This window comes from Chlorocebus sabaeus, chromosome 2 (assembly GCF_047675955.1).
Source record: "Chlorocebus sabaeus isolate Y175 chromosome 2, mChlSab1.0.hap1, whole genome shotgun sequence".
In the NCBI taxonomy this organism is placed as follows: Eukaryota; Metazoa; Chordata; class Mammalia; order Primates; family Cercopithecidae; genus Chlorocebus; species Chlorocebus sabaeus.
Window position 1 is genome coordinate 533225 of NC_132905.1, and position 25960 is coordinate 559184.

General features: G+C 62.7%; 2 protein-coding genes across 5 annotated transcripts; one reads left to right on the plus strand and one right to left on the minus strand.

The window, feature by feature from the left end:
* Window positions 1-4524: 4524 nt before the first annotated feature.
* On the plus strand, window positions 4525-19886 carry HELZ2 (helicase with zinc finger 2). 4 transcript variants are annotated; one of them, XM_008010790.3, is made up of 21 exons: window positions 4532-4602; window positions 5248-5296; window positions 5761-6874; window positions 7198-7381; window positions 7450-7557; window positions 8457-8974; window positions 9125-9766; window positions 10500-11283; window positions 11526-11601; window positions 11743-15454; window positions 15593-15687; window positions 15773-15904; window positions 16002-16163; window positions 16241-16385; window positions 16518-16634; window positions 16710-16902; window positions 17056-17190; window positions 17296-17514; window positions 17609-17765; window positions 17841-18008; window positions 18616-19886. In XM_008010790.3, exons 3-21 carry the CDS (start codon window positions 6078-6080, stop codon window positions 18738-18740), a joined length of 8469 nt encoding a protein of 2822 aa, XP_008008981.3. In that variant the 5' UTR covers window positions 4532-4602; window positions 5248-5296; window positions 5761-6077; the 3' UTR covers window positions 18741-19886. The 4 variants fall into 4 exon arrangements, 3 of the variants coding, with proteins under 3 accessions (XP_008008991.3, XP_008008981.3, XP_072861322.1); XM_008010800.3 differs by lacking the exon at window positions 5248-5296 and having other exon boundaries at window positions 4525-4602; XM_073005221.1 differs by lacking the exons at window positions 17609-17765; window positions 18616-19886 and having other exon boundaries at window positions 17841-17981.
* Window positions 19887-21049: 1163 nt separating this feature from the next.
* FNDC11 (fibronectin type III domain containing 11) lies at window positions 21050-24737 on the minus strand. The gene is made up of 2 exons (XM_037983025.2): window positions 24391-24737; window positions 21050-22104 (listed from the first exon to the last, which is right to left on the minus strand). Exon 2 carries the CDS (start codon window positions 22092-22094, stop codon window positions 21123-21125), a length of 972 nt encoding a protein of 323 aa, XP_037838953.1. The 5' UTR covers window positions 22095-22104; window positions 24391-24737; the 3' UTR covers window positions 21050-21122.
* Window positions 24738-25960: the final 1223 nt, after the last annotated feature.

The window sequence follows — 25960 nt, forward strand, 5'->3', positions numbered from 1 at the left end:
TGAGTGTCTATCTCTTGGAATGAAATGTGGAGAGAAATCAAGTCTATAAACATGCCCAACGCAAACAGCACCGGCTGCCACCCCCGCCCCGGGCCACTCACACCCACATGCTTAGTCCTTCCAAGTAGCCTGGAGGCTTCAGGACCCTTCCAGGGTGTCCCGAGGTCAAAGCTGATTTCATCACAGCAGGTGCTCTGTGCCCTTCTCCTTCTCTCCCCAGCACCCTTCGGAGTTGTCAACAGGCCTGTTGGGAGGATCATGGCTGTTGTAGTCATTAGTGCTACTGCAACCAAATACCACAGGCTGGGGGGCTTGCAAGCAACAGAGATTCATTTCTGCAGTTCTGCACGCTGGCAAGTCCGAGATCAAGAGCATCAGCCAATTCGGTGCCTGGTGAGGGTTTTGAGGGTGTCCTGCAAGTAGCTGGAGGACGATAGTAAGAACAGCCTTGGCGTTGGAGGCACCACACCCACGGGCAAGGAGAGGTCACAGTGGCACAGGGGCCTGCACCCACCAGTCAGGAGCTCAACAGACTCACCCCCAGGGGAGCACTTCCTCCCCTCTCCCAAGGCTCAGTCCCAGAGCCGCCTTGTCACCGATGCTGTTCCCCTCCCTGCTGCCATTGTCCACCCAGGGCCATAGGAACCTGCACACCAGCCACAGGCCGGCCTCCCAGACTCACGGCCAAGCAAGAGGCAGACACAGAAGTCCACGCTGTGTGGTTCCACTTAGGAAAGTTGGATGCTTCCCTCAAGGCAGAATGGTGTCGAAAGCCGGGTCACTGGGTGCCATCTGGGGTGGTGGCTGGAGGGGCACAGGGCGCTGGTTGCAAGAGTCCACTCTGAAACCTTCCCCTCTGCCATGGCTGCTCTCCCACGCCTGTGCCCTGCTGCAGCCCAGAGCTGACAAATGCACAGGCATGTCCTTCCAGCACACATTGGCACGGGACCACCCTCCCCACAGGCCATCTGCCAGCTCCTCAGATTCCATGCGTACGAGACAGAGCTCCTGCTCCATATTCCCTCCCATGCTCAGTCCCTGTCACACCCCGTGGGGGAGAGGAGCACCAACACCTGCCCACTGGCTCAGCCCACCTTCCTGCAACCTCACATCCACGATGCATTCCCTTCTTGTGAGGCCAGGCCCCCTCCATCTCTCTCGGATCGATAGAACTACCTGACTCCCACCTCTGGCCCTTCCTACCCTCCTGCTACCCATTCTCTACGTTGTGACCCTTCCCGTTTGCTCACATGGCCCAATCACGCCCATCATCCCCTCTGGCCCTGAAGGGAGCTATACCCCTCAGTATCCCACCATGATACCTCCTGCTCCTGATACTTAATGGGGTTTCAGAGGCCACAAGATGCAGACCTACAAGGGGTCATGTCTTGTACCCACTGAGTGTCCCTGGTGGCCGACTGCAGCACTGGCCACTCCTCAGCTGAGGACACAGGAGTGGGGAATGGGCTGTGGCCTGTCCAGCCCTGTCCAGCCCAGGGCACTCCAGAGGGCAGAGTCCCCACAGAGGGTGGAGTGCTTTGTGACATGCCACTGTGTGGATGGGCCACAGTGTACCGTTCAGCTGCTGAGGGACATCTTGGTTGATTCCCAAGTTTTGGCAATTTTGAGTAAAGCTGCTGTTAAAAACCCTCATGCAAGTTTTTGTGTGGACATAAGCGCTTAACTGGTTTGGGTAAATACCCAGGGGCGAAACTGCTAGGTTGTGTGGTAAGAAGGTATTTAGTTTTGTAAGAACTGCTAGGTTGTGTGGTAAGAACGTATTTAGTTTTGTAAGAACTGCTAGGTTGTGTGGTAAGAACGTATTTAGTTTTGTAAGAACTGCTAGGTTGTGTGGTAAGAACGTATTTAGTTTTGTAAGAACTGCTAGATTGTGTGGTAAGAACGTATTTAGTTTTGTAAGAACTGCTAGGTTGTGTGGTAAGAACGTATTTAGTTTTGTAAGAACTGCTAGGTTGTGTGGTAAGAACGTATTTAGTTTTGTAAGAACTGCTAGATTGTGTGGTAAGAACGTATTTAGTTTTGTAAGAACTGCTAGGTTGTGTGGTAAGAACGTATTTAGTTTTGTAAGAACTGCTAGGTTGTGTGGTAAGAACGTATTTAGTTTTGTAAGAACTGCTAGGTTGTGTGGTAAGAATGTATTTAGTTTTGTAAGAACTGCTAGATTGTGTGGTAAGAACGTATTTAGTTTTGTAAGAATTGCTAGGTTGTGTGCTAAGAATGTATTTAGTTTTGTAAGAATTGCTAGGTTGTGTGCTAAGAATGTATTTAGTTTTGTAAGAAACTACTAAAGTGTCTTCTGCCAGTGGAGGCACCACCTCACACTCCCGCCAGCAATGAATGAGGGTTCCTGTTGCTCCACGTCCTCACCAGCATTTGGCATTGTCAGTGTTTTGGGTTTGGGACATTCTTTATTTTTATTTTTATTTTTTCAAGATGGAGTCTCACTCTGTCACCTAGGCTGGAATGCAGTGGCAGCATTTCGGCTCACTGCAACCTCCGACGCCCGGATTTAAGTGATTCTCCTGCCTCATCCTCCCGAGTAGCTGAGATTACAGGTGCGTGCCACCATGCCTGACTAATTTTTGTATTTTTAGTAGAGATGGGGTTTCACCATGTTGGCCAGACTGGTCTCGAACTGCTGACCTCAGGTGATCCCCCTGCCTCGGCCTCCCAAAGTGCTGGGATTACAGGTGTGAACCACTGCGCCTGGCCGAGAGCCAATCTTCCATCCCCCCCCCAGACTCCTAAGTGTGACTCTATTTCTGGACTCTCTGTTCTGCCCTGGACCTGCACATCCACACCGGGTTCAGTGACTTTGCAGTGTGGTGTGTGTTTAGTAAGTCGTGCCAGCACCTGCTGTGACTCCTTTTTAGTCATCATCCTGGGTTGGGCATCAGGACACGCTTGTAATCCTGGCACTCAAGGAGGCCAAGGTGGGTGGTTTGCTTGAGCCCAGGAGTTCAACAGCAGCCTGGGCAGCATTGAGAAACCCCATCTCTGAAAAACATATAAAAAACTCCAAAATAGCTAACTGTGGTGGTGTGCACCTGTAGTCCCAACTACTCAGGAGGCTGAGGTGGGAAGACTGCTTGAGTCAGAGGTCCAGGCTGCAGTGAACTGTGATGGCATCACTGCACTCACGCCTGGGCGATGGACCGAGACCCGGTCTCGAGAACAAACAAACAAACAAAAAAACCAAAAAACACCAAAGTCCTGCCCAGCGTTGCTTGGTGATGTAATAATGCTTTTCCAAATGAACGTGAAAGTCAGCGTGTCCACCATGAGATTGCAGGTTAATTTAGGAAGAACTCACATCTTTGTGTGATGTGAAGCCTCTCCATCCAGGAACACGGCGTTCCGCACAAGTTCTCGCAGCGTTCTGTGGACGCGGAGCCTGCTCAGCCCCTGGGGCTGCTGTCGTCGGCGGTCCCGCCCTCTCCGAGGAGCTCGAACGTGATTGGTCTGCGGAGAGGCTCCCTGGTGGTTGACGGCGCACCCAGCCGACCTCCCGAGGTAGCTGTGAGCCCCCAGCCCGGCCCTCCCCACGAGGTGCTGGCCTTGCATGGCAGCCTTGCTTCCCTGTTTCAGGGGCAGCATAACTGTCCGTTACCTACTGCTGCAGAACAGATCGCCCCAAAGCTCAGTGGCTTAAAACAACGTAGATGCTTATTTTATTTATTTATTTGTTTTGAGACAGAGTCTTGCTCTGTCACCCAGGCTGGAGTGCGGTGGCACAATCTCGGCTCACTGCAACCTCCGCCTCCTTGGTTCAAGCAATTCTCCTGCCTCAGCCTCCTGAGTAGCTGGGACTACAGCTGCCCGCCCCCACCCCTGGCTAATTGGATGTTTACTTTAAACAACATAGACATCTAACATCTGGGCGTGGTCTAGGTGGGAGGGTTAGGCCTCAGGGTCTCCCTGAGATGGCAGTAAGGCTGGGGCTGGGACTCGAGCTGCAGGTGGGCTGGAGGCCTCAGCTCTTCCATGGGGCCTCCCCACAGGGCTGACCCAGAGCCAGTCCAGAGAGCAAAGCGCCAGGCATGCTGACTCTGGGACCCGGCGGCCACTTGGCCATTCCTGCCATATCCTGGTTAGTGACAGAAGGGACTCGGGGTCGGAGCAACACCAGGGCCACAGACAGGTCCTGCCGGTCAGGGGACCCAGGCTTCCAGGTCAGCTGAGCCTGGATTTCTCCAGGGCTGATGGTGGAGTCACCAGGCCCTCCTGCCGTCCAGGGCCGGGAAGGGTCTCACCCCTTCCGCCTGGCACACCATTGGGGCGTCTCTAGTGTGTAAAGGGGCTGGACGGGGCGTGGGGCCCTGGAGGGGTGCGGGAAAGGAGCCTCCACCCCCAGCCATCCCCGCCTCCGACGGCACTGGTCCTTTAGGGAGGGGCGCCCTTCGCTCGCTGGCGCTTCCCCGAGGTTCCCTCTCAGTGGGGGCCGAGCTGTCGCTGGAGGCGGGGCAGGGCGGGGCGGGGCGGGGGGCGGTGAGGTAATTTCCGCGATCGGCGTCAGTGCCCGGGGCAGAATCGAAACTGAGAGCTCCTGGGCAGGCTCGCAGGGCAGGCAGCTCCAGGAGGGTGAGCGCAGGCATCCTAGGGCAGAGGGGTGCGGGCACGGGGGCCCGGGGGCAGCTCCAGGAGGGTGAGCGCAGGGGTCCCAGGACGGAGGGGCGGGGGCACGGGGGTCCAGGGGCAGCGCCAGGAGGGTGAGCTCAGGGGTCCCAGGGCGGAGGGGCGGGGACACGGGGGTCCAGGGGCAGCGCCAGGAGGGTGAGCTCAGGGGTCCCAGGGCGGAGGGGCGGGGGCACAGGGGCCCAGGGGTGGCTCCAGGAGGGTGAGCGCAGGGGTCCCAGGGCGGGGGCGCGGGGACACGGGGGTCCAGGGGCGGCTTCAGGAGGGTGAGCACGGGGTCCCAGGGTGGCGGGGCCGGGGGCGCGGGGGTCCGGGAGGGCGAGTGCAGCCGGGGGTGCGGGGTCCCAGGAGCCGCAGACCCAGCCCGGGACAGTGCAGCCCGCCCGGGACCGGTGTGCTCCACAGCAAGCCCCAGCCCCTGTGGTCTGTGCACCCACTGGAGCGCAGGATTTTGGGGTCTCGGCTCCTGTCCTTTTTGGACGGCAGACTCGGATGTTTTCTCAGAGGGGTCCCCGGGGAGTGCCGGGTTCTCATACTCAAGTCTGCCTCCAGTCTGTTGCTTTTAAACTTCCTCTTTTTGTTGCATCTCAGCTGCATTGGGGACCCGGGGACCCATCTCTTCCTGGCACCCTGAGCTCTGGTGAGCACTGCACCCTCCTCTCCCTGAGGCCCCTCCCCAGGTGCAGATGTCGGGACCTCTTTTCCTGGGGACCAGTGGTCACTTAACAGAAAAGGAGATTCTGTGTCCTTAGAAGAGTCAGGAGCCTGAGGCCCTGCGGTGCACAGGACCCCCGGCTGGGGCAGAGGGGTGCGACCTCCTGGGGGCGGCACTGTGCCAAGGGCTCTGCCCCCTCCAGGGCTCCACAAGCAGCCACCTTGGCTCCTTCTAGGCGGGGCCTAAGACCCTTCAGGAGGGAAGGTCTGTCTGTGTCCGGGTCAGTGAGCCCTGACTCCCTGACAGGACACAGCTGCTGCCAAGGCCTCAGCCTCAGGGTGGGCAGAGTCCCAGCTCCTTGCTTGGTGGAGGGGCCATGCTTCTCAGCTGGGCCTGGAGCAGATGTCCCCCAGCCTCAGTCTCAGTCTCACCTGCTCCTTCTGTCGCAGGCTTCGAACCGTGGCCAACAGTCCTAGTGGACCACGTGGACCCGTGAGCTCAGGCGCCTCGGACGCTGTCCCGGAGAGCCAAGCTGGTGTTCGAGGTGGCGCCTCCAGGGTCCAGCCTGCTGCCCAACAGCCCCGCAGCCACCAGGGGGCCGTCCCTGGCCCGGCTGTGTGCCCTGGTGGACCTGTGTCTGGGCTGCTCCCGCTGCACCCAGCGGCTCAATGAAAGCACCTACGTCCTCCGCAGGGTGGAGCATGACTGCTCCCACGAGATCCTGCTGGCCCGCTTCAAGCAGGCCACCAAAAGCAAGGTCTGGCGCATGGTGGGCTGCCGGCCCACCTTCCCAAGGCCCTTGTGCTACCAAGTCTGCCGCTACTATAGCCCTGGGCTCGGCTGCCGGCGCCACCGAAACCGGTGCACCTTTGCCCGCAGTCGCGAGGAGGCCCTGGTCTGGACCTTTGAGCGTCAGCACAACCTCCAGCGCCTGTGGCTGAAGGCGGAGGTGCAGGGCAGTGGGGCCCAGGGAGGGGCAGGCCGGGCGGCTGATGCCATCCTCACGGAGTTTGGCGGCCGCTTCGAGCTGCTCTGCTCCCTCTGCTTCAGGCGCTGCCCCCCACGTGTCTGTCGCGTGGACCCCCAGGGGCAGTGCCCTGAGCATGGAGCCTGCCCCTCCCTCCTGGCCCATGTGAGCGCTGAGGGCCGCCGCAAGCAACAGTTTGTGACGGTGAGGCCACAGCCCCGGGCTGGCCAGCCTCCCGCCTACTGCAGGTTTGTGGGGCGCGGGCAGCCATGCTGGCGTGGGGAGTCCCGCTGCCAGTTCGCACACAGCGCTGTGGAGATGGCTGTGTGGGAGGCCGAGCAGCTGGGTGGTCTCCAGCGGGGGGACCTGCTCACACCCCCTGCCCCTGATGGCGACGGGCGCACGGTCCCCCTCGGCCAGCCCCCTGGGGCCCAGCTGTACTGCCCGGCCTGCTTGGTCACCTGCCACTCTCAGGAGGCCTTTGAGAACCACTGCGCATCCTCGCAACACACACAGATGGTGGCCTTTGACCAGGCCGTGCCCTGGGAGCACCGTTCCCCACCCCCGGGACTCTCCAAGTTCGAGCTCTGCCCAAAGTAAGGATGCCCGGGGCAGGAGCTTGGGGTGGGGCATGAGCCCACTGTAGGCAGAGCCAGAGGCTCCCAGGTTCAGTGGACGGTGGCCTCCCTGCCACCTGCTGGGGGCTGAAACCACGGTGGCCTCTGAAGACCTGGATAAGGGAGGCTCATGTTTGGGAACTGCTTGAGCCAGGTCTTGTCCCGGGAGCACAGGAGTGGGTGGGAAGAATAAAGCCCCTGCTCCCTGCAGAGGCCAGTATTGGGCTGAGGGGGTCCCGGCCTTTGAACTCAGCACGGTGGCTGTGCCTCCATGTAGCCCTGCCGACCTCCCTGTCCCCCAGGCCTGACCTCTGTGAGTATGGCGATGCCTGCACCAAGGCGCACTCAGCACAGGAGCTGCAGGAGTGGATCCAGCGCAGGCGGGCTGTGGAGCTGCGGGGGCAGGCGGCCTGGCAGGACGGGCTGGTGCCCTACCAGGAGCGGCTGCTGGCCGAGTACCAGCGCAGCAGCAGTGAGGTCCTTGTGGTAAGTGGGCCCTGGGAGTGGGTGGGGTGGGGTCCAGGCCTCCTGCTGAAGGCTAGACTTCCACACAGCTGGCAGAGACCCTTGATGGAGTGCGTGTCACCTGCAACCAGCCCCTGATGTATCAGGCCCAGGAGAGGAAGACCCAGTACAGCTGGACGTTTGCCATCCACTCTGAGGTGAGCAGAGAGCAGCTTCTGTTGGGCAGAGGGAGCCCTGGGGAAGTGGTGACCTCAGCCCGGGCGGACGTCAAGAGTCTAGGTCATGGAGCTAATACCAAGGCACCACCACTTAGTGCCTGCGTGACCTGCGGCAGGTCCCTTAGCCTCTCTGCCTCAGTCTCCTCACCTACAGACAGGGGGGCCGGGAGAGTCCTGCCCTGGTAGGGTTACTCTATAGAGTAGCCGGGTTAAAACAAGGATTTGGCCAGGTGCTGAGGCTCACGCCTGTAATCCCAGTACTTTGGGAGGCCAAGGCAAGTGGATCACTTGAGGTCGGGAGTTTGAGACCAGCCTGGCCAATATGGCGAAACTCCGTCTCTACTAAAAATCCAAAAAAAAAAAAAAAGAAAAAAAAAATTATCCTGGTATTTGGATTATCTACTAAAAATCCAAAAAATAAAAATAAAATAAAATAAACTCATCATTGTGGTGGGTTCCTATAATCCCATCTACTCAGGAGACTGAGGCAGGAGAATCACTTGAACCCGGGAGGCGGAGGTTGTAGTGAGTTGAGATCACGCCTTTGCACTCCAGCCTGGCGACAAGAGCGAAACTCCGTCTCAAAAACAAAAACAAGGATTCACCAGGGTCTGGCACCTGGAGAGTGGGTGGTGAGGCCTCAAGCTGCCCATATTGCCCCACGGAACCTCCACAGGGGCCCCAGGAAGGTTCAGCGACCCCCATTTAGCACAGGAGGAAACTGAGGTTGACAGAGGCCAGGTGACCTGCTTGCGTTCCATCCAGGAAGTGGCAGGGCCGGGACCTGAACCCTGCACTTGGGCTACACTGGCCAGGCTGCATCTCAGGAGGGTCAGGGGGAGTCCTGGGCCCTCCTCACTGTCCGGCCTCCTCTCCAGGAGCCCCTGCTACATGTGGCCCTGCTGAAGCAGGAGCCTGGCGCTAACTTCTCCCTGGTGGCTCCCGGCCTCCTGTCGGGCCGGCTCTACGCACGGGGTGAGCGCTTCCGTTTGCCCAGCTCCGCTGCCGACTTCCAGGTGGGAGTGAGTGTGCAGGCCGCCTCCTTTGGCACCTTTGAGCAATGGGTGGTCTTCGACTTCGGCCGCCGGCCGGTGCTGCTGCGGAAGCTGGGGCTGCAGCTGGGCCAGGGGAGTCACCCAGAACCCTGCAGGAGTCTGGCGCTCGGCCACCCTGAGGAGATGGAGCGCTGGCACACTGGCAACCGCCACGTGGTACCTGCCGTGGAGCGGACGGCCAAGCAGACAGCCCTGATGGCCAAGTACAAGGACCCTGCCCTGGCCCTAGAGTTCAACCGCAGCGGCCTGGCCTCGGGCCCCATCTCACCAACAAACTATCGGCAGAGGATGCACCAGTTTCTCTATGAGGAGGAGACAGCTCAGCAGCAGCTGGTGGCCAAGTGAGCTGGGGGGCAACGGGAGCGGCTGAGGGTAGCGGGAGCAGCTGGGGCAACGGGAGCGGCTGGGGCAACGGGAGCGGATGGGGGCGTGGACTTGGCAGTAGGGCTGGCAGCTGTGGCCCCATGACCCAACCCAGGCCATCCTGCCAGGCTGACCCTGCGGGGCCAGGTGTTCCTGAAGACGGCATTGCAGACGCCAGCGCTGAACATGCTCTTCGCGCCTCCGGGAGCACTGTACGCAGAGGTCCCCGTCCCCCCCTCCCTGATGCCAGACACAGACCAGGGCTTCCTGCTGGGCCGGGCGGTCAGCACAGCCCTGGTGGCCCCCGTCCCTGCACCCAACAATGCAGTGTTCGAGGTGCGGCTGGAGAAGCGGGCCAGCTCAGAGCAGGTGCTGTGGCTGCTGCTTCCCACCCACTGCTGCTTGGCCCTGGGGCTGCAGCCTGAGGCCCGCCTGGTCCTGGAGGTACAGTTCCAGATTGACCCGATGACCTTCCGCCTCTGGCACCAGGCAGTGGACACGCTGCCTGAGGAGCAGCTGGTGGTGCCTGACTTGCCCACCTGCGCCTTGCCCAGACCTTGGTCTGTCCCACCCTTGCGGCGTGGCAACCGCAAGCAGGAGCTGGCCGTGGCGCTCATCGCGGGCTGGGGCCCTGGGGATGGGAAGCGTGTCCCCCCACTGCTCATCTATGGCCCCTTTGGCACCGGCAAGACCTACACGCTGGCCATGGCCTCCCTGGAGGTCATCCGGAGGCCTCAAGCCAAGGTGCTCATCTGCACACACACCAACAGGTAAGCCCGAGCCTGGCCTGCCCCCCCTCACCTGATGCCCGACCCAAGCCGACACTGGGCAGGCAGTCAGCCCCTAGGCATGCTGCAGTCCTCTGATTCTGCAGGGACCTTCCCTGTAGCCGACCAGCCTTGGACTTTGGCTTTATCAGACCTAGCTCAGGGCACGCAGGGTGGCCAAGTCTGCTGTCAGGTGAGGAGCTGGGTGCCTCTGCCGGGGCCCTGGCCCAAAGACAGAGTCACGGGGAAGGCTGCAGCATGGTCCACCCAGCAGTTCCTGGAGATGAATCTTGTTTTTGGTTTTTATAGAAACACAGATTTTTGTCCTAACCACAAAGTTCCCCTTTGGTTTATGTGGTTTCCTCGGGTCCCTGCCACCACCAGCTGCCCAGACCGGGGCCTCCCCATCCCTGCACAGTGGGGAGTGGGAGGAAGAGCCTGGGACAGTGGCCATACGTCCCGGGCTGATTTCTGGATTAGGGGTTCTGGGGTCTGGGAGGCAGGTGTCTGCAGTGTCAGAGGGGCTGCTGGGCTCGCCCAGGTGTTACCCAAAGCCCTCTGTGGCCTCTTGCCCCTCGGACTCCTGAGAGTGGGGACACCAGCATTTGCTGCTCACCTCTGACAGCCAGACAAGGGCTGTGCTCAGGGGCAGCTCGGCTGGGCACACAGTAGGTGCTTTAGCGGACAGCACTGAGGCCCCCATCAAGAAGCCCATGAACTCCTCCCCCTCACGCAGCGCTGCCGACATCTACATCCGGGAGTATTTCCACAGCCACGTCAGCGGCGGCCACCCCGAGGCCACTCCTCTCCGTGTGATGTACACGGACCGGCCACCGAGCCACACGGACCCGGTCACGCTGCAGTACTGTTGCCTGACCGACGACCACCAGGCTTTCCGCCCGCCCACGTGGGCAGAGCTGGCACGGCACCGGGTGGTGGTCACCACCACCTCCCAGGCCCGCGAGCTCAGGGTGCCGGTCGGCTTCTTCTCCCACATTCTCATCGACGAGGCGGCCCAGATGCTGGAGTGTGAGGCCCTCACCCCGCTGGCCTACGCCTCACGCAGCACCCGCCTCGTGCTGGCAGGCGACCACATGCAGGTCACGCCCCGGCTCTTCAGTGTTGCCAGGGCCCGGGCAGCCGAGCACACGCTGCTGCACCGCCTCTTCCTCTACTACCAGCAGGAGACGCACGAGGTGGCACGGCAGAGCCGCCTGGTCTTCCATGAGAACTACCGCTGCACGGAAGCCATCGTCAGCTTCGTCTCCCGGCACTTCTACGTGGCCAAGGGCAACCCCATCCACGCCAGGGGCAAGGTTCCGCCCCACCCCCGGCACTACCCACTCATGTTCTGCCACGTGGCGGGCAGCCCAGACCGGGACATATCCATGACGTCCTGGCTGAATCTGGCTGAGATTGCCCAGGCCGTCGAGAAGGTGCAGGAGGCCTACAACACCTGGCCCAGCTGCTGGGGTGGCCGTGAGCAGAGGCACATCTGCGTCGTGTCCCACGGTGCTCAGGTGAGCCCGGCCAGCCCCCCACGGCACCCCTGCTGCAGGAGGGGAGGCTTGCCGGCTGACGGACGAGCCCACTGCCTCAGTGATGCCATCTGTAAGAGGGGCTGCAGTATTTACCTCCCAGGGCTGATGTGGGGCTTGGCCCCTGAGGTGTCTGGAGCTTGGTGGGGGTGCCGTTTCCTGGTCGGGGGTGGCGGAGTCCTCACTGCGTCTGGCGCTCATCCCCGGCCCTGCTGCGTCTTCAGGTCAGTGCGCTGAGGCAGGAGCTGAGGAGGCGGGACCTAGGCCAGGTGTCTGTGGGCAGTTTTGAGATCCTGCCAGGTGGGTGACCAGCGGGGCCGAGTGCTGCCAGCTGCCCCAGGATGCCCCGGGTGGCTCGGCCCACTCCTCAGCCTGGCATCGGCGGGGGTGGGGTTGGTCCCATCGTCCGGCGTGCCCAGCCTGACCGCGTGCCCTCTGCAGGGCGGCAGTTCCGGGTGGTGGTGCTCAGCACGGTGCACACCTGCCAGAGCCTGCTCAGCCCCGGGGCACCGGCCCCCGAGTTCTTCACCGACGCCCGCGTGCTCAACACCGTCCTGACCCGCGCCCAGTCCCAGCTGGTGGTAGTGGGGGACGCCGTGGCCCTCTGCTCCTTCGGGGCATGTGGCAAGCTCTGGGAGAGCTTCATCCGCGAGTGCGTGGAACGGCACAGCGTCTGCCCCGAGGGCCTGTCCATGGAGCAGGTCGAGCAGGGCGTGGCGCAGAGACGGCGCCGGCCCCCCCGAGGCACACGAGCTGGGGCAGCGGGGAACTGGGAGGCTGCCCCGGAGCCAGTAGGGGACCCGGCCGAGGAACCAGCGACTGTGGTGACGGCCACAGTGAAGGCAGAGCCGGGAGATGAGGCTCTGAGCCCAGCCTCCGGTGACACCACGGCAGCCACAGCGCAGACGGAGGCTGCGGCAGCGCCAGCGGAAGACGCAGTGAAGGAGGACGCGGCGCCCGGGGCCTGCGCGGCGGGAGCGGCCGCTGCGGCAGCCGTGGAGTCCACGGAGCCCGAGGACGCGGAGGCCGACTTCTGGCCGTGGGACGGGGAGCTCAACGCTGACGACGCCATCCTGCGGGAGCTGCTGGATGAGAGCCAGAAGGTGATGGTGACCGTCGGGGAGGACGGGCTGCTGGACACCGTCGCCAGGCCAGAGTCCCCGCGGCAGGCCCGGCTGTACGAGAACCTGCCCCCGGCTGCACTGCGGAAGCTGCTGCGTGCGGAGCCAGAGCGGTACCGTCACTGCACCTTCGCGCAGGAGACCTTTGAGCGGGCGTCCGCCATCCCGCTGGACGACGCCTCCTCGGGCCCCATCCAGGTCAGGGGCCGCCTGGACTGTGGGATGGCCTTCACCGGGGATGAGGTGCTGGTGCAGCTCCTTTCGGGAGACAGGGCCCCCGAGGGGCGGCTTCGGGGCCGCGTGCTGGGCGTGCTGAAGAGGAGGCGGCACGAGCTGGCATTTGTGTGCCGCATGGACAGGTGGGACCCGCGCATCATGGTCCCCATCAATGGCTCCGTGACCAAGATCTTTGTGGCCGAGCTGAAGGACCCATCGCGGGTCCCCGTCTACGGCCTCCGGAAGGGCCGGCTGCAGCGTGTGGGGCTTGAGAGGCTCACGGCGGAGGCGCGGCACAGCCGGCTCTTCTGGGTCCACATTGTCCTGTGGCGGCAGGGCTTCTACTACCCGCTGGGCATCGTCCGGGAGGTGCTGCCTGAGGCCAGCACCTGGGAGCAGGGCCTCCGCATCCTTGGCCTGGAGTACAGCTTGAGGATGCCCCCGTCGGACTTGGCTGCCATCACCAAGGCACTGCAGAAATACCAAACGGAGCTTGGCCGGGTTGCCGGCCGCCGAGAGGACTGCCGCGCCTTCCTGACCTTCACTGTGGACCCCCAGGGCGCCTGCAACCTCGATGATGCCCTCAGTGTCCGAGACCTGGGTCCCCGGTGCGAGGTGGCTGTGCACATCACTGATGTTGCCAGCTTCGTGCCCAGGGACGGGGTGCTGGACGTGGAGGCCCGAAGGCAGGGTGCTGCGTTCTATGCCCCTGGCAGGGAACCAGTGCCCATGCTGCCTGCCAGCCTCTGCCAGGACATCCTCAGCCTCCTGCCGGGCCGGGACCGCCTGGCCATCTCCCTGTTCCTCACCATGGAGAAAGCCAGTGGCCAGCTGAAGAGCCTGTACTTTGCACCCTCCGTGGTCCGCTCTGACCGCCAACTATCCTACGAGGAGGCAGAGCAGGTGATCAGGCGGCACCCGGGTGCCGGCCGTGAGCTGCCAGCCCACCTGGACTCTGTGGACGCCTGCGTCGTGGCCGCGTGCTACTTCTCTCGGCTGCTGCGCCGGCACCGCCTGCAGTCCGACTGCTTCTACGAGCAGCCGGACGAGGACAGCACCCTGGGCTTCCGCGCGGCCCACATCATGGTGAAGGAATACATGATTCAGTTTAACAGGCTCGTGGCAGAGTTCCTGGTGGGCAGCGAACTCACGCGGACGGTCACGCCTCTGCGGTGGCAGCCAGCACCCCACAGCCAGCAGCTCAAGGCCCTGTGTGAGAAGCATGGGGAGCGGGTGCCCCTGTCACTGCACCTCAGCCACCACCTGCGTGGCAGTGGGGGCAGCGCCCCCGACACACAGCTGCACCTCCTGGCCTCCCTCTGGAAGCAGGTCCAGTTTGCCGCCCGCACTCAGGACTATGAGCAGATGGTGGATTTAGTCACCACGGACGACATGCACCCGTTCCTGGCTCCTGCAGGCCGCGACCTCCGCAAGGCCTTGGAGCGCTCGGCGTTCGGCCGCTGCACCTGGGGCCACCAGCAGCAGGGTGGTCACTACTCGCTGCAGGTGGAATGGTACACATGGGCCACCTCGCCCATCCGCAGGTACCTGGACGTGGTGTTGCAGCGGCAGATCTTGCTGGCACTGGGCCATGGGGGCTCCGCCTACTCTGCCCGGGACATTGATGGGCTCTGCCAGGGCTTCAGCCTCCAGCATGCACTTGCCCAGAGCTATCAGCGGCGGGCGCACAGCCTGCACCTGGCCGTGCAGCTCAAGGCCCAGCCTCTGGACAAGCTGGGCTTCGTGGTGGATGTGGAGGCAGGCTCCCGCTGCTTCCGGCTGCAATTCCCCAGCAACCGGGAGACGCTGCCCGATCCCTGCCCCGTCCCCTACAGCTCCCTGCAGCTGGCCGAGCACCCCCACGCCCTGGCAGGCCGGCCGGGCATGCAGCTCCTGTGGCGGCGCCGTGTCTACTCAGTGCAGGGATCTGGCCCGCCCTTGCCACTGCCTGGCACTGTGCTGGACCCACACACCTGGGCCGTGGAGACGGCTCTGTGGAAGCAGCTGCTGGCGCTGGTGGAGCTGCAGCGCTGGCCGGAGGCAGCTGCTCTCATCCAGGAGAAGGGTGAGGCGTCCCCACGGCGGGGGCTGGTGCAGGTGCAGCGGAGCCGCTGTGGCCATTTCCTGGAGGTGGCCCGGGAGCTGGGCAGTGGGGACACCTTGCAGGTGCAGCTCGGCGCCAGCCTGCAGCACGGCTTCCTGGTACCGAGCCCTCAGCTCTGGACCGTGGCACCCGGCTTCAGCCTCTGCCTGGAGCATGTGGAGCGGCCCGGAGACTGCTTCCTGGGCCATGTGTACCAGGCCCCGCGGGACCGCTATCGCGACGTGGATGAGTACACCTGTGTGTGGGAGCCATTCTGCGCTCTGGAGTCGGCCACTGGTGCGGTTGCCGAGAATGACGCTGTCACACTTCAGCACCTGAGTGTTTCCTGGGATGTGTCACGGATGCCGCAGGGGCAGCTGCAGGGCGCCTTCCGCCTGGAGGCCGCCTTCCTCGAGGAGAACTGTGTCGACATCAACCTCGGTTGCTGCTACCTCTGCATCCGGCTCGAGGGGCTGCCGGCTCCCACGGCCAGCCCACGCCCCGGGCCCAGCAGCTTCGGCCCTGGTCTGAGTGTCGACCCCGGCACATACACCTGGGTGGCCCACGGGCAGACGGAGGACTTGGACCAGGAGCGCCGGGCAGACCGGCAGGAGGCTCCTAGACAGGTGCACCTCTTCATCCACCACATGGGCATGGAGAAGGTTCCGGAAGAGGTGCTGAGGCCGGGCACCCTGTTCACCGTTGAGCTGCTGCCCAAGCAGCTTCCTGATCTGTGAGTGGCTTCCACCAACGGAGGCTGGGCTGGGGGACCACCCATGGCTCCTCCCTTCTGGGAGGGGGGTACCTCGTGGGGCAGCAGTCCCTTTCCTGGGAGTCCTGTTGGTTTTCCAGTGTCTGCCTTCACCCCCAGCCGCAAGGAGGAAGCCGTGCGTGGGCTAGAGGAGGCGTCCCCGCTGGTCACCAGCATCGCACTGGGCCGGCCTGTCCCGCAGCCCCTCTGCAGAGGTAGGTCTGCCCCACCCCTCCAGCTTCCCCTCTGACCCCCAACCCCACCCTGCGTGAGTGCTCAGGGAGGCCGCCCGGCTCTCAGTGATCCCCAGCAGGTTCCTGGAGCGGCAGACCTATGACATCCCTGGAGGCCGCCACAAGCTGAACCCCAGCCAGAACAGGGCGGTCAGGGAGGCTCTGGAGAAGCCTCTCACAGTCATCCAGGGACCGCCAGGTAGGGCCCACGCAGGGGGAGCTGCGGGCTGCCTTGGGCTGCCTTGGGCCACAGGGACCCCGGGGGTGGGCTACAATCTCCTGTTCTCCGGCTGCAGGTACAGGGAAGACGATCGTGGGCCTCCACATCATATTCTGGTTTCATAAATCAAACCAGGAGCAGGTGCAGCCCGGAGGCTCCCCCCATGGGGAGACGCAGCTGGGGGGTCCCTGCATCTTGTACTGCGGCCCCTCCAACAAGTCGGTGGATGTCCTGGCAGGTGTGCCGGGGTCGGCGGTGGGGGTCTCTGGGGTGCTGGCACGTGGGGCTAGACTCACGTCCCCCCACTGCCCTCAGAACTGCTCCTGAGAAGGATGGAGCTGAAGCCTCTCCGGGTGTACAGCGAGCAGGCCGAGGCCAGCGAGTTCCCAGTGCCGCGCCTGGGCAGCAGGAAGCTGCTCAGGAGGAACCCCCGGGAGGGGAGGCCGAACCAGAGCCTCAGGTGTGCCCGCTGTCTTTGGGGCTTGGGCCAGGTGGGGCCGAGCTGTCCCGCCAGCCCTGTGTAGGTGGGTCTCACTGAACTCTGCCTCCGGGATGTCCTGCGTGACAGGGCTCACTGTGTTCTGCCCACCAGGAGCATCACCCTGCACCATCGGATCCGGCAGGCCCCCAACCCGTACTCGTCGGAAATCAAGGCCTTTGACACCCGGCTGCAGAGCGGGGAGCTTTTCTCCAGGGAGGACCTGGTCTTGTAAGTGGCAGGGGCCCGGGGGTGGAGCTGCCTGCAGCGTGGGGGCCCTGGGGTGACAGGCAGTGTCCCTGTCAGGTACAAGAAGGTCTTGTGGGAGGCTCGGAAGTTCGAGCTGGACCGGCACGAGGTCATCCTCTGCACCTGCTCCTGTGCAGCCTCCGCCAGCCTCAAAACCCTGGATGTGAGGCAGATCCTTGTTGATGAGGCAGGCATGGCCACAGAACCTGAAACCCTCATCCCCCTGGTGCGGTTCCCACAGGCCGAGAAGGTTGGTGGGGCGGGGTGTGTGGGTAGCACGGGCAGGCGTCCCTGGCACAGTCTCGCACCTGAGGCACCCTGTGTGTGCAGACGTGGGCGTTGTGTGGGGCTGGGGTCCTTCTGGGTCTAGCAGTGTCAGGGCCAGGCCTGCCTATTCCTCCAGGTGGTTCTTCTTGGAGACCACAAGCAGCTGCGGCCTGTGGTCAAGAATGAGTGGCTGCAAAACCTGGGTCTGGACCGGTCTCTGTTCGAGCGGTACCACGAGGATGCACACATGCTGGACACTCAGTACCGCATGGTGAGCCTGCCCCGCTCAGCCCCCAGCCCACCTGCAGCCCCTGGGGGGCCACAGCCCCATGTGGCAGCTCCGGCACCTCTGACCAGTGCACATCCTTGCCTGCAGCACGAGGGCATCTGTGCCTTCCCCTCAGCGGCATTCTACAAGAGCAGACTGAAGACGTGGCAGGGCCTGAAGAGGCCGCCCAGTGTCCTGGGCCACGCTGGCAAGGAGAGCTGCCCTGTCATCTTTGGCCACGTGCAGGGCCACGAGCGGAGCCTGCTGGTGTCCACGGATGAAGGGAATGAGAACTCCAAGGCCAACCTGGAGGAGGTGGCTGAGGTGGTGAGTGTCTGGTGCCTGGAGGTCAGGGAGGGCTTCCTGGAGGAGGGCAGGAGAGGCACCAGGGTCCACTCTACCTGCCCCCTCGGCCCCTCAGGTCCGTATCACCAAGCAGCTGACCCTGGGGAGGACCATAGAGCCCCAGGACGTTGCCGTCCTCACGCCCTACAACGCGCAGGCCTCTGAAATCAGCAAGGCCCTTCGGCGAGAGGGCATCGCTGGGGTGGCTGTGTCCTCCATCACCAAGAGCCAGGGTGAGGCTGGGGGCTCATGGGTGGGGCCAGGAGGGTGGGCGAAGTGGCCGCAGGGCCTCACTTTCCATCCTGCAGGGAGCGAGTGGCGCTATGTGCTGGTGAGCACTGTCCGCACCTGTGCCAAGAGCGACCTGGACCAGCGGCCCACCAAGAGCTGGCTCAAGAAGTTTCTGGGCTTCGTTGTGGACCCCAACCAAGTGAACGTGGCTGTCACTCGGGCCCAGGAGGGGCTCTGCCTGATCGGTGAGGGCAGGGCTGGGCTCTTCCTGGTGGGAACACAGGTGGGGCCAGGGCTGGGCTGGGGAGCTGCCCGACTCCGCCTGACTCCTGCCTGACCCTGACCCCTCCCGTCTGACCCTAACTCCTCCCGCCTGACCCTGACTCCGCCCACCTGACCCTGACCCCTCCCGCCTGACCCTGACTCCTCCTACCTGACTCTGACCCCTCCCGCCTGACCCTGACTCCTCCGGCCTGACCCTGCCTCCTCCCGCCTGACCCTGACTCCTCCCGCCTGACCCTGACTCCTCCGGCCTGACCCTGCCTCCTCCCGCCTGACCCTGACTCCTCCCGCCTGACCCTGACTCCTCCCACCTGACCCTGACCCCTCCCACCTGATCCTGACTCCTCCCGCCTGACCCTGACTCCTCCCACCTGACCCTGACCCCTCCCGCCTGACCCTGACTCCTCCCACCTGACCCTGACCTCTCCCGCCTGACCCTGACTCCTCCCACCTGACCCTGACTCCTCCCACCTGACCCTGACCCCTCCCGCCTGACCCTGACTCCTCCCACCTGACCCTGACTCCTCCCGCCTGACCCTGACCCCTCCCGCCTGACTCCCACCCTCATAGGAGACCACCTTCTCCTGCGCTGCTGCCCCCTCTGGCGTAGCCTCCTGGACTTCTGTGAGGCTCAGCAGAGCCTCGTGCCTGCCGGCCAGGTGCGCATCTGCAGGAGGCCAACTATGCCTTCCTGAAGAGCCCTCCCCACCCGCAAGCTGCCAGGACTGGGAGGGCAAGTCCAGGGTCCCCCCAACCTCCCCACCGCCCTCCACCATCAGCCTGCCTGGGCCAGCCTGCCTCCTGGCCTCGGGCTCTCCCTGGGGCGGGAAGTGGGCAAACTTGGAGGAGGAGGAACAGTGAGGGCCGGTCCCCACACCCCTGCTTCTCCTGGGGATCTGGGGACAAGGACACCTCTCAGGGTGGCCAAAAGGGGCTTCTTTGGGACCAGTGCATGGTAGTTCTGCTGTCCCTGGGAAGTCTCAGAATCAGGAAGGAAAACCTATGGAGGCTGCCCTTTGACCTTTCGATGCCACCTGTGATCACTCTGGATGGCGTCTGTGGAGTTCAGGTTTATTCTGTATTTAAATGAACTCAAAGCCAGCATCCTGCCGGGCGTGGTAGCTCATGCCCGTAATCCAGCACTTTGGGAAGCCAAGACGGGGGGATCACCTGAGGTCAGGAGTTCGAGACCAGCCTGGCCAACATGGTGAAACCCTGTCTCCACTAAAAATACAAAATTAGCCGGGCGTGGTGGCGTGCACCTGTAATCCCAGCTACTTGGGAGGCTGAGGCATGAGAATTGCTTGAATCCAGGAGGCAGAGGTTGCAGCGAGCTCTGATCGCACCACTGCCCTCCAGCCTGGGTGACAGAGCGAGACCTTGTCTCAAAAAAAAAAAAAAAAAAAAAACCAGCATCTATTACTGGAACAGAGACCTCAGCCTAAGCTCAGGACAAGGAGGCCCCCCTGGCAGAGGGGCCTTTTTCCCACCACCACCACCTGTGTCCTTCAGGGGCTGCTGAGGGCAGCCCAAAGCCAGGGCCACCCCGCCCCACCCTGCCCTCTAAATGTGAAAAGCCTGCAGTCTTCCCTCGGGCTGCGCGGTGGGCTGGGGGCGGGGGGCCGGGGCGATGCTTCCACCCTGGACTCCGTGCTCTGGGACAGCCTGCTCAGCTGCATCTGTTTCTTGAGCGCTGCCGCCTCGGGGCAGCTCTGCCCCTCCTGCTGCCTCCAGTCCTGAGGGAGGGGCTTGCCCCACCTTCTACATTCCAATTTTTATATCATTGAATTATGTGATTAGATATTAATTTAATGATAAAAGCACTCTGAAAGCTCTTCTCACTCCTGGGTGTTTTGAGGTTGGCTGGGGGGCAAAAGTGGGTGGCTACTGTGCTGGGGACGCGGCCGTGGAGGCTGTCGAGGGCCCACTGCAGAGTGCTGGGCGCAGGGGTGTGGGGAGGGCGGCGACCCCCCCTGCAGGGCTGGTGGCTTGGGCTGCCTGTGTCAGGAGGGGAGGGCCGGTGCCTGGTGTGGTGAGGACAGGCCACAGCTCCGGAGCTGCTCTGGTGTCACCAGACTGGCCAAGTCCAAAGTCCCTGAGGCCACCAGCCTTGACTGTCCTGTTGGTCCCACTTTTGAAGCTGCTCCCCAGGACCCCCTGGCCGCTGTGAGCTGGGGTCCCTCCGCACCTGGCCCATTCGTGACCACAGGGGCTCCCGTGGTCTCCCAGAGCCAGCTCGGGGGTCAGATGTTCGTGGGGGCTATGGTCACTGTGGGAAAAGAGGTTCTGGGCGTCTGTGGAGGGAGGGGCACAGCATGGAGTCTCCAGGACGGTGGCCTCCTTGGTGTGCTGGACGGGCCCTGCCTTGAAGACCACATCTATTCTTGGGCCGTCATGAAATAGTAGTTTGCAATAGCTTGAGAAGTGCCTGCAGAGAGGATGAGAAGGCACCTCTAGCAAAGGGGACTTGGGGACCTCACCAGCCTGCAGCCAGGGAAGGCTTCTTGGAGGAAGGGGCAGCTGTGGTCCTGAAGGTGAGCGGTGGGGGAAGCAGAGGCTGGACGCCTAGCAAAAGCAGCTGATCCTGGAGGAGAGAGGGAGCTCGGGGCTGGGACGGCCCTTGAGGAACAATCGGTGGGCGGGGCACGGAGGGGCACAGCTGAGCTGCTCACAGCCAGGGATCCCCGGTTGTGCCTGCTGCTGCCTCCTCCGGGGTGCTGGGCTGGGGCTGGGGTGGTGGGACGCACTTCGGTCTAGAAGTGTCATCCCCTTAGGGAGGCCCCCAAGCCAGGAAGTTGGGTAAGGCAGGCCGGAGCTCGGTCATGGTGATGGGTGTGGCGAGGAGAGGCGGGGGCTGGGACCGCCCTGTGGAGCAGCTCTCGTCATGGGAGGAGGCCCCCAGGTTCAGGGGCTGGCACTTCTTGCTCCAGGTTCAGCTGTCGTGGGAGGTCCGGCCTGGGGCTTGGCATGTTTTGAGCCAGGAAAAACACTGGTGGCTGCTGCCTTTAAAACATAAATAGGTTTGTGTCTTTAATTCCGTATGTGCATTTACACTCCTCTTTATTAGTGGATAAATATTAGAAAATCATCTCTCGGACAGAGTGGCTGAGGGTGGGCCCCTCCAGGGGCCCCGGCTTGGTCTGCAGGGTGAGGCTGTCCCTCCAGGGCTCGTACACCAGCGTGGAGGTCTCGGCCCTCTTGATGGTGAACTTGTAGGAACGGTTGGGCAGCAGGTTTCGGACGTCGAAGGTGCAGGCAGCCACGGGGATGACGCCACACTGGGCGCACTCCTGCTGCGTCCGCGGGTCCAGCAGCCTGAAGCGCAGTTCATACTGCTCCGAGGCGGCCGGCTGGATGGTGACGAACCAACGCAGCCGGGCCCAGTCCTGGTGGGCCGCCGACTCTTTTCTGTCAAACATGACGGGCATCTTGGTGCTCAGCATGAGCCATATGTGCGGGATCTTGGCGGCACTGACATCAGACACCAGGCGGTGTTTGACGTGCAGCCGTCCCGGCACCATCATGGTCAGGAAACTGTCCATGACGGCCGACACGTCCGCCAGCCGCCGCTCCACCAGCGCCCAGTCGGCCAGGAAGGGCCGTGGGTCCGGTGACTGGAGCAGGGCGTCCAGCTCAGCACGGCCATGGTCCAGCTGCTCCAGTAGGTCCCCGAGCAGCAGGAGCTGGATCTTGGTCTGAGCTGTGCCCACCTTCTTCATGCGCTGGAACTTCCAGGGGTCGATGAGCTGGAACACGGCGCTGGGCAGCACCAATGGGTTCTGGTCGCCCAGGGCTAGATGCTTGGGCAGGACCTCGATGTAGTAGGAGCACTTACGCAGCAGCTGCATGCGGGCGTGGTGGCGCTTGAGCAGGTGCGGGCTCAGGTCCGAAGTCAGGAACTCACGCAGGGCATTGCGGCGCTCGGTGTAGGTCCTCCACGCCTCTGGCTCCAGCAGCTGCTGGTCATCTGCCTCCTCCTGGTCTAGGAAGGACTGGGGATTGCCCAGCTTCATCTTGTCCAGGCCCAGGCCTGCCATGTGGGAGCTCATTATCCGGGAGCTGGGGGGAGGGCTGGGTGTCAACTGCCAGGCAGGCTGGCCTCCCCTGGGCCGTGGCACGCTCGGGGGATGGATTCAGCCCACTGCCCCCATGCTGGGCCTCTGTCCTTCCTCGGGGGCACAACTCACTGGGAAGAGGCTGCCTGGAGGGCTGGATGGGCAGGCTACAGATCTGGACACAGTTTATGCTGAGGAGCATAAACCTCTACTGACAACCGGTGGCCTGCGGGACAGGACAGGGAAGAGCTAGGACTGCGGACTTCTGGCCAGAATAGCCAGGGCAGAAACCCCAGCCTTGACCTGTGGCCTGGCAAGGGCCCCAGTTCCTAGCCCTGGTACTGAAAGGGGGTGCTGGCACCCTCAGGGCCGTGGAGAGGGGACAGTGTGGTCCTAAGCAGCCCAGAACCCCCTTAGGGACACTTGTGGGCCATCTTCCCACTCCGGTTCTCCGTGGGGACTCTCTACGCCTCACCGCAGTCGTAGAGCAGAGACGGGCCTCACCAAAGGCTAGGCCAGCTGGCCAGTCAGCGTGGGAGGAGGGCGGCCAGGCCTGGACCCGGAGGAGCAGCCCTCCTCCTACACTGTGGGCCCTCGCTGTGGACCCGGGACCCTGTCCCTGGTGAGCTCACGGACCCCACAAGCAACACTCTGTTTCCCAGATGGAGCCTGAGGCTAAGACGCTTGGTTCTTGCCCTCATCCAGGGTTTCAGCCCAGTGCTGAGCCGAGTCTGACCCTCTGTCTGTGGGTGCACCGGCTGAGTGCAGCTGTGGCCCCAGCCTCTGCCGATGCTCCCTTGAGAGCAAGCCGCACCCTGGCTGCTGCCCTGGCTCCCAGCAACCCTGGGGATCTCAGGCTGTCACAGCCACCAGGGCCTGGGATGAACCGCAAATGAGAGCTAATCGGTTGTGTGAGTTCCCCAAGGCCACACGGGTAGGTGGCAGCCATGTTTGCCTCACGCCCAAACGGACCACCCTTGACCTTCCTGGGGCAGCGGGGTGAGAACAGGACCCTGGGACAGCAGGGAGTGTGTCTAGGGTGAGGTGCCAGCTGAGAGCAGGACCCCGGGACCCCAGGCCTAAGCCCTGCTCTGGCTGGAGGCTGGGGTGGATTTCACCACTGGAGGGAAATCGTGCCTGTGACTGTGAGAGATGTTTTCCAGTCTCCAGTAGCTGCCCAGGTGGAAAACCCAGAGGGGCTGGTCGTGAACCCTGGAAAGCGGTTCTGAACCCCTGGCTGCTTCCCACACACCCCTGGTCCCAGGCCCGCTTCCCTGAGACCACCAGGTGCCCGCACCCTACCTCCTCCACCACACTCCCCTAGGCTCCCCTGGCCCGGGCCCACCTCCCCGGCCGCTGCCTGCCCCTTACCTTCCTGAGATCCCCAGCCCTCCTTTCCCAGCCCCCGCCGCCGCCCCAGACCCGCGCCCACTTGCCCTGCCTCCGAAGCGGAGCCGCGCGCGGACTTCCCAGAGCCCAGCCTCCCTCCGCGCTCCGCGGGTTGCCCTGGGGACCAGGGGCTTTTGTGACGCTGCTGCCCGGGGTCGGGGCGGGGGTGGGGACCCAGGACCCCGAGCCGAGGAATCTTCCATCCGCTTCGCTTCCTGGGGAGCCCCAGACTTCTGGGGGCCCGCGTCCCCGGCTTGGGGGCCACCTCGGGTGGCTGGTCCAAGAGCCGGGCTCCAAGTGGGGTTCCCGTCCCCACGCACCCCCGGCTTCCGGCGGGGCGCAGGAGCCTCAGGTGACTGGGAGGGGGTTCCTGCTCAACCCCCCAGTCCTAGTGCACTCCTCGGAATCCCTCGGAGGAATCTGGGAGCCAGGCAGGGCCCGGTGACCTGGCACATGGACCACCCAGTGCAGAGGAGAGGGGCGGCCCCGCCCAGCAAGGCCCCGCCCATCACAGGCTCCTCCCACCTCAGGCTCCCCCCAATCCCGCAACCGCCCCTCCCACCACAGGCTCCTCCCAGCGCAGGCTCCTCCCACCACAGGCTCACCCCACACGGCCCCTCCCACCACAGGCTCCTCCCACCACGGGCTCCTTCCGTACGGGGCGAGGGGTCTCCCACCTGGGGCCGCCCAAGCTCAGGCCCCGACCTGACTCTGGATAAATGGGGTCTTCATAGCTCCAGGGAGCCCCACAGAGGAGCTCTGAGGCCATCTGGTCCCGTCTGTATCCGTTCCATTGGGCTCAGGGCCTCTGGGATCCTCCCCTTCCCCCACAGCACACCCCAGCTACCTGGGGTTCTCCGGGGGTGACAATCTCAGACACCCCAAGGTGCCCCTCCTTCACCTTCAGGAAGATGCTGGAGGAAGACACTCTTTCCATCCTCCTCATCTCCATCCCCACGGAGGTCAGTGCTGGGGCCTCTTCCAGGATGGGCGTCTTTGAGCCCCTCCCAGGCTCTTCTGTAACCTGAGCTTCCCCCTCCTCCCGGCGACCCCACCTCGGAAGAGCTTTCCTTTGGCGCTTGGAGGCCCCAGGGGTTAGGCCTGGCAGGAAGTGGGTGGGTGTGGGTGGTTTTATTTTGAGATAGCGTCTTGCTCTGTCACCATGCTGCAGTCTCCACCTGCTCACTGCAGCCTCCACCCCTGAGCTCCAGTGATCCTCCCACCTGGGTCTTTCTGAGCCTTTAGGATTACAGGTGTGAGCCCCGCGCCCAGTCCTGTTGGGTGCTGTTTCTGCCTTGCCCTCCCTGCCTGGGCTGGAACTCAATAAATGTCAGCTATTGTTATTGTTGTTGTTGTTATTTAGGGCTCCAGGGGACGAAGCCAGGTTGTTTGGAGAAGGGGGTGCTGTCTGACACAGAGGGTTGGGAAGCAGTAGGAGTTAGACCCCTTACTCCCCACCCTGCAGCCCACTCACAGAGAAGCAGGGTGGGGGCAGAGCAGCCTCCCCTTCTCTTCTGGGGCCAGGCAGGTCCTGGATGTCTGCCCTCTCCTGGGTTCCACCCTATCCTCTTTCTTTCAATTTCTGATTTCTAATCTAATTTTTTTTTTTTTGAGACGGAGTCTTGCTCTGTCGCCCAGGCTGGAGTGCAGTGGCACAATGTTGGCTCACTGCAAGCTCCGCCTCCCAGGTTCACGCCATTCTCCTGCCTCAGCCTCCCGAGTAGCTGGGACTACAGGCACCCGCCACCACACCCGGCTAATTTTTTTTTGTATTTTTAGTAGAGACAGGATTTCACCATGTTAGGCAGAATGGTCTGGATCTCCTGACCTCATGATCCGCCCGCCTTGGCCTCCCAAAGTGCTGGGATTACAGGCATGAGCCACTGCACCCAGCCTCTAATCTAATTTTTTAAAGTTAAACTTTTAGCCAGGCTGGGTGGCTCAGGTCCATAATCCCAGAACTTTGAGAGGCCGAAGTGAGAGGATCCCTTGAGGCCAGAAGTTTGAGACCAGCCTGGGCAACATAGGGAGACCCGTCTCTACAAATAACTTGAAAAATTAGCTGGGTGTGGTGGTGTGCACCTGTGGTCTCAGCTACTTGGAAGGCTGAGGCTAGAGGATCACCTGAGCCTGGGAAGACTAGGCTGCAGTGAGCCAAGATGGTGCCACTGCACTCCAGCCTGGGTCACAGAGGGAGACCCTGTCTCTAAAAAGAATAATAATGGCTGGGTGCAGTGACTCACACCTATAATCCCAGCACTTTGGGAGGCTGAGGCAAGCAGATCACCTGAGGTCAGGAACTCGAGACCAGCCTGGCCAACATAGTGAGTGAGACCCAGTCTCTACTAACAGTACAAAAATTAGCCGGGCATGGTGGCGCATGCCTGTAGTCCCAGCTACTCGGGAGGCTGAGGCAGGAGAATCGCTTGAACCCAGGAGGTAGAGACTGCAGTGAGCCGAGATTGTGCTAT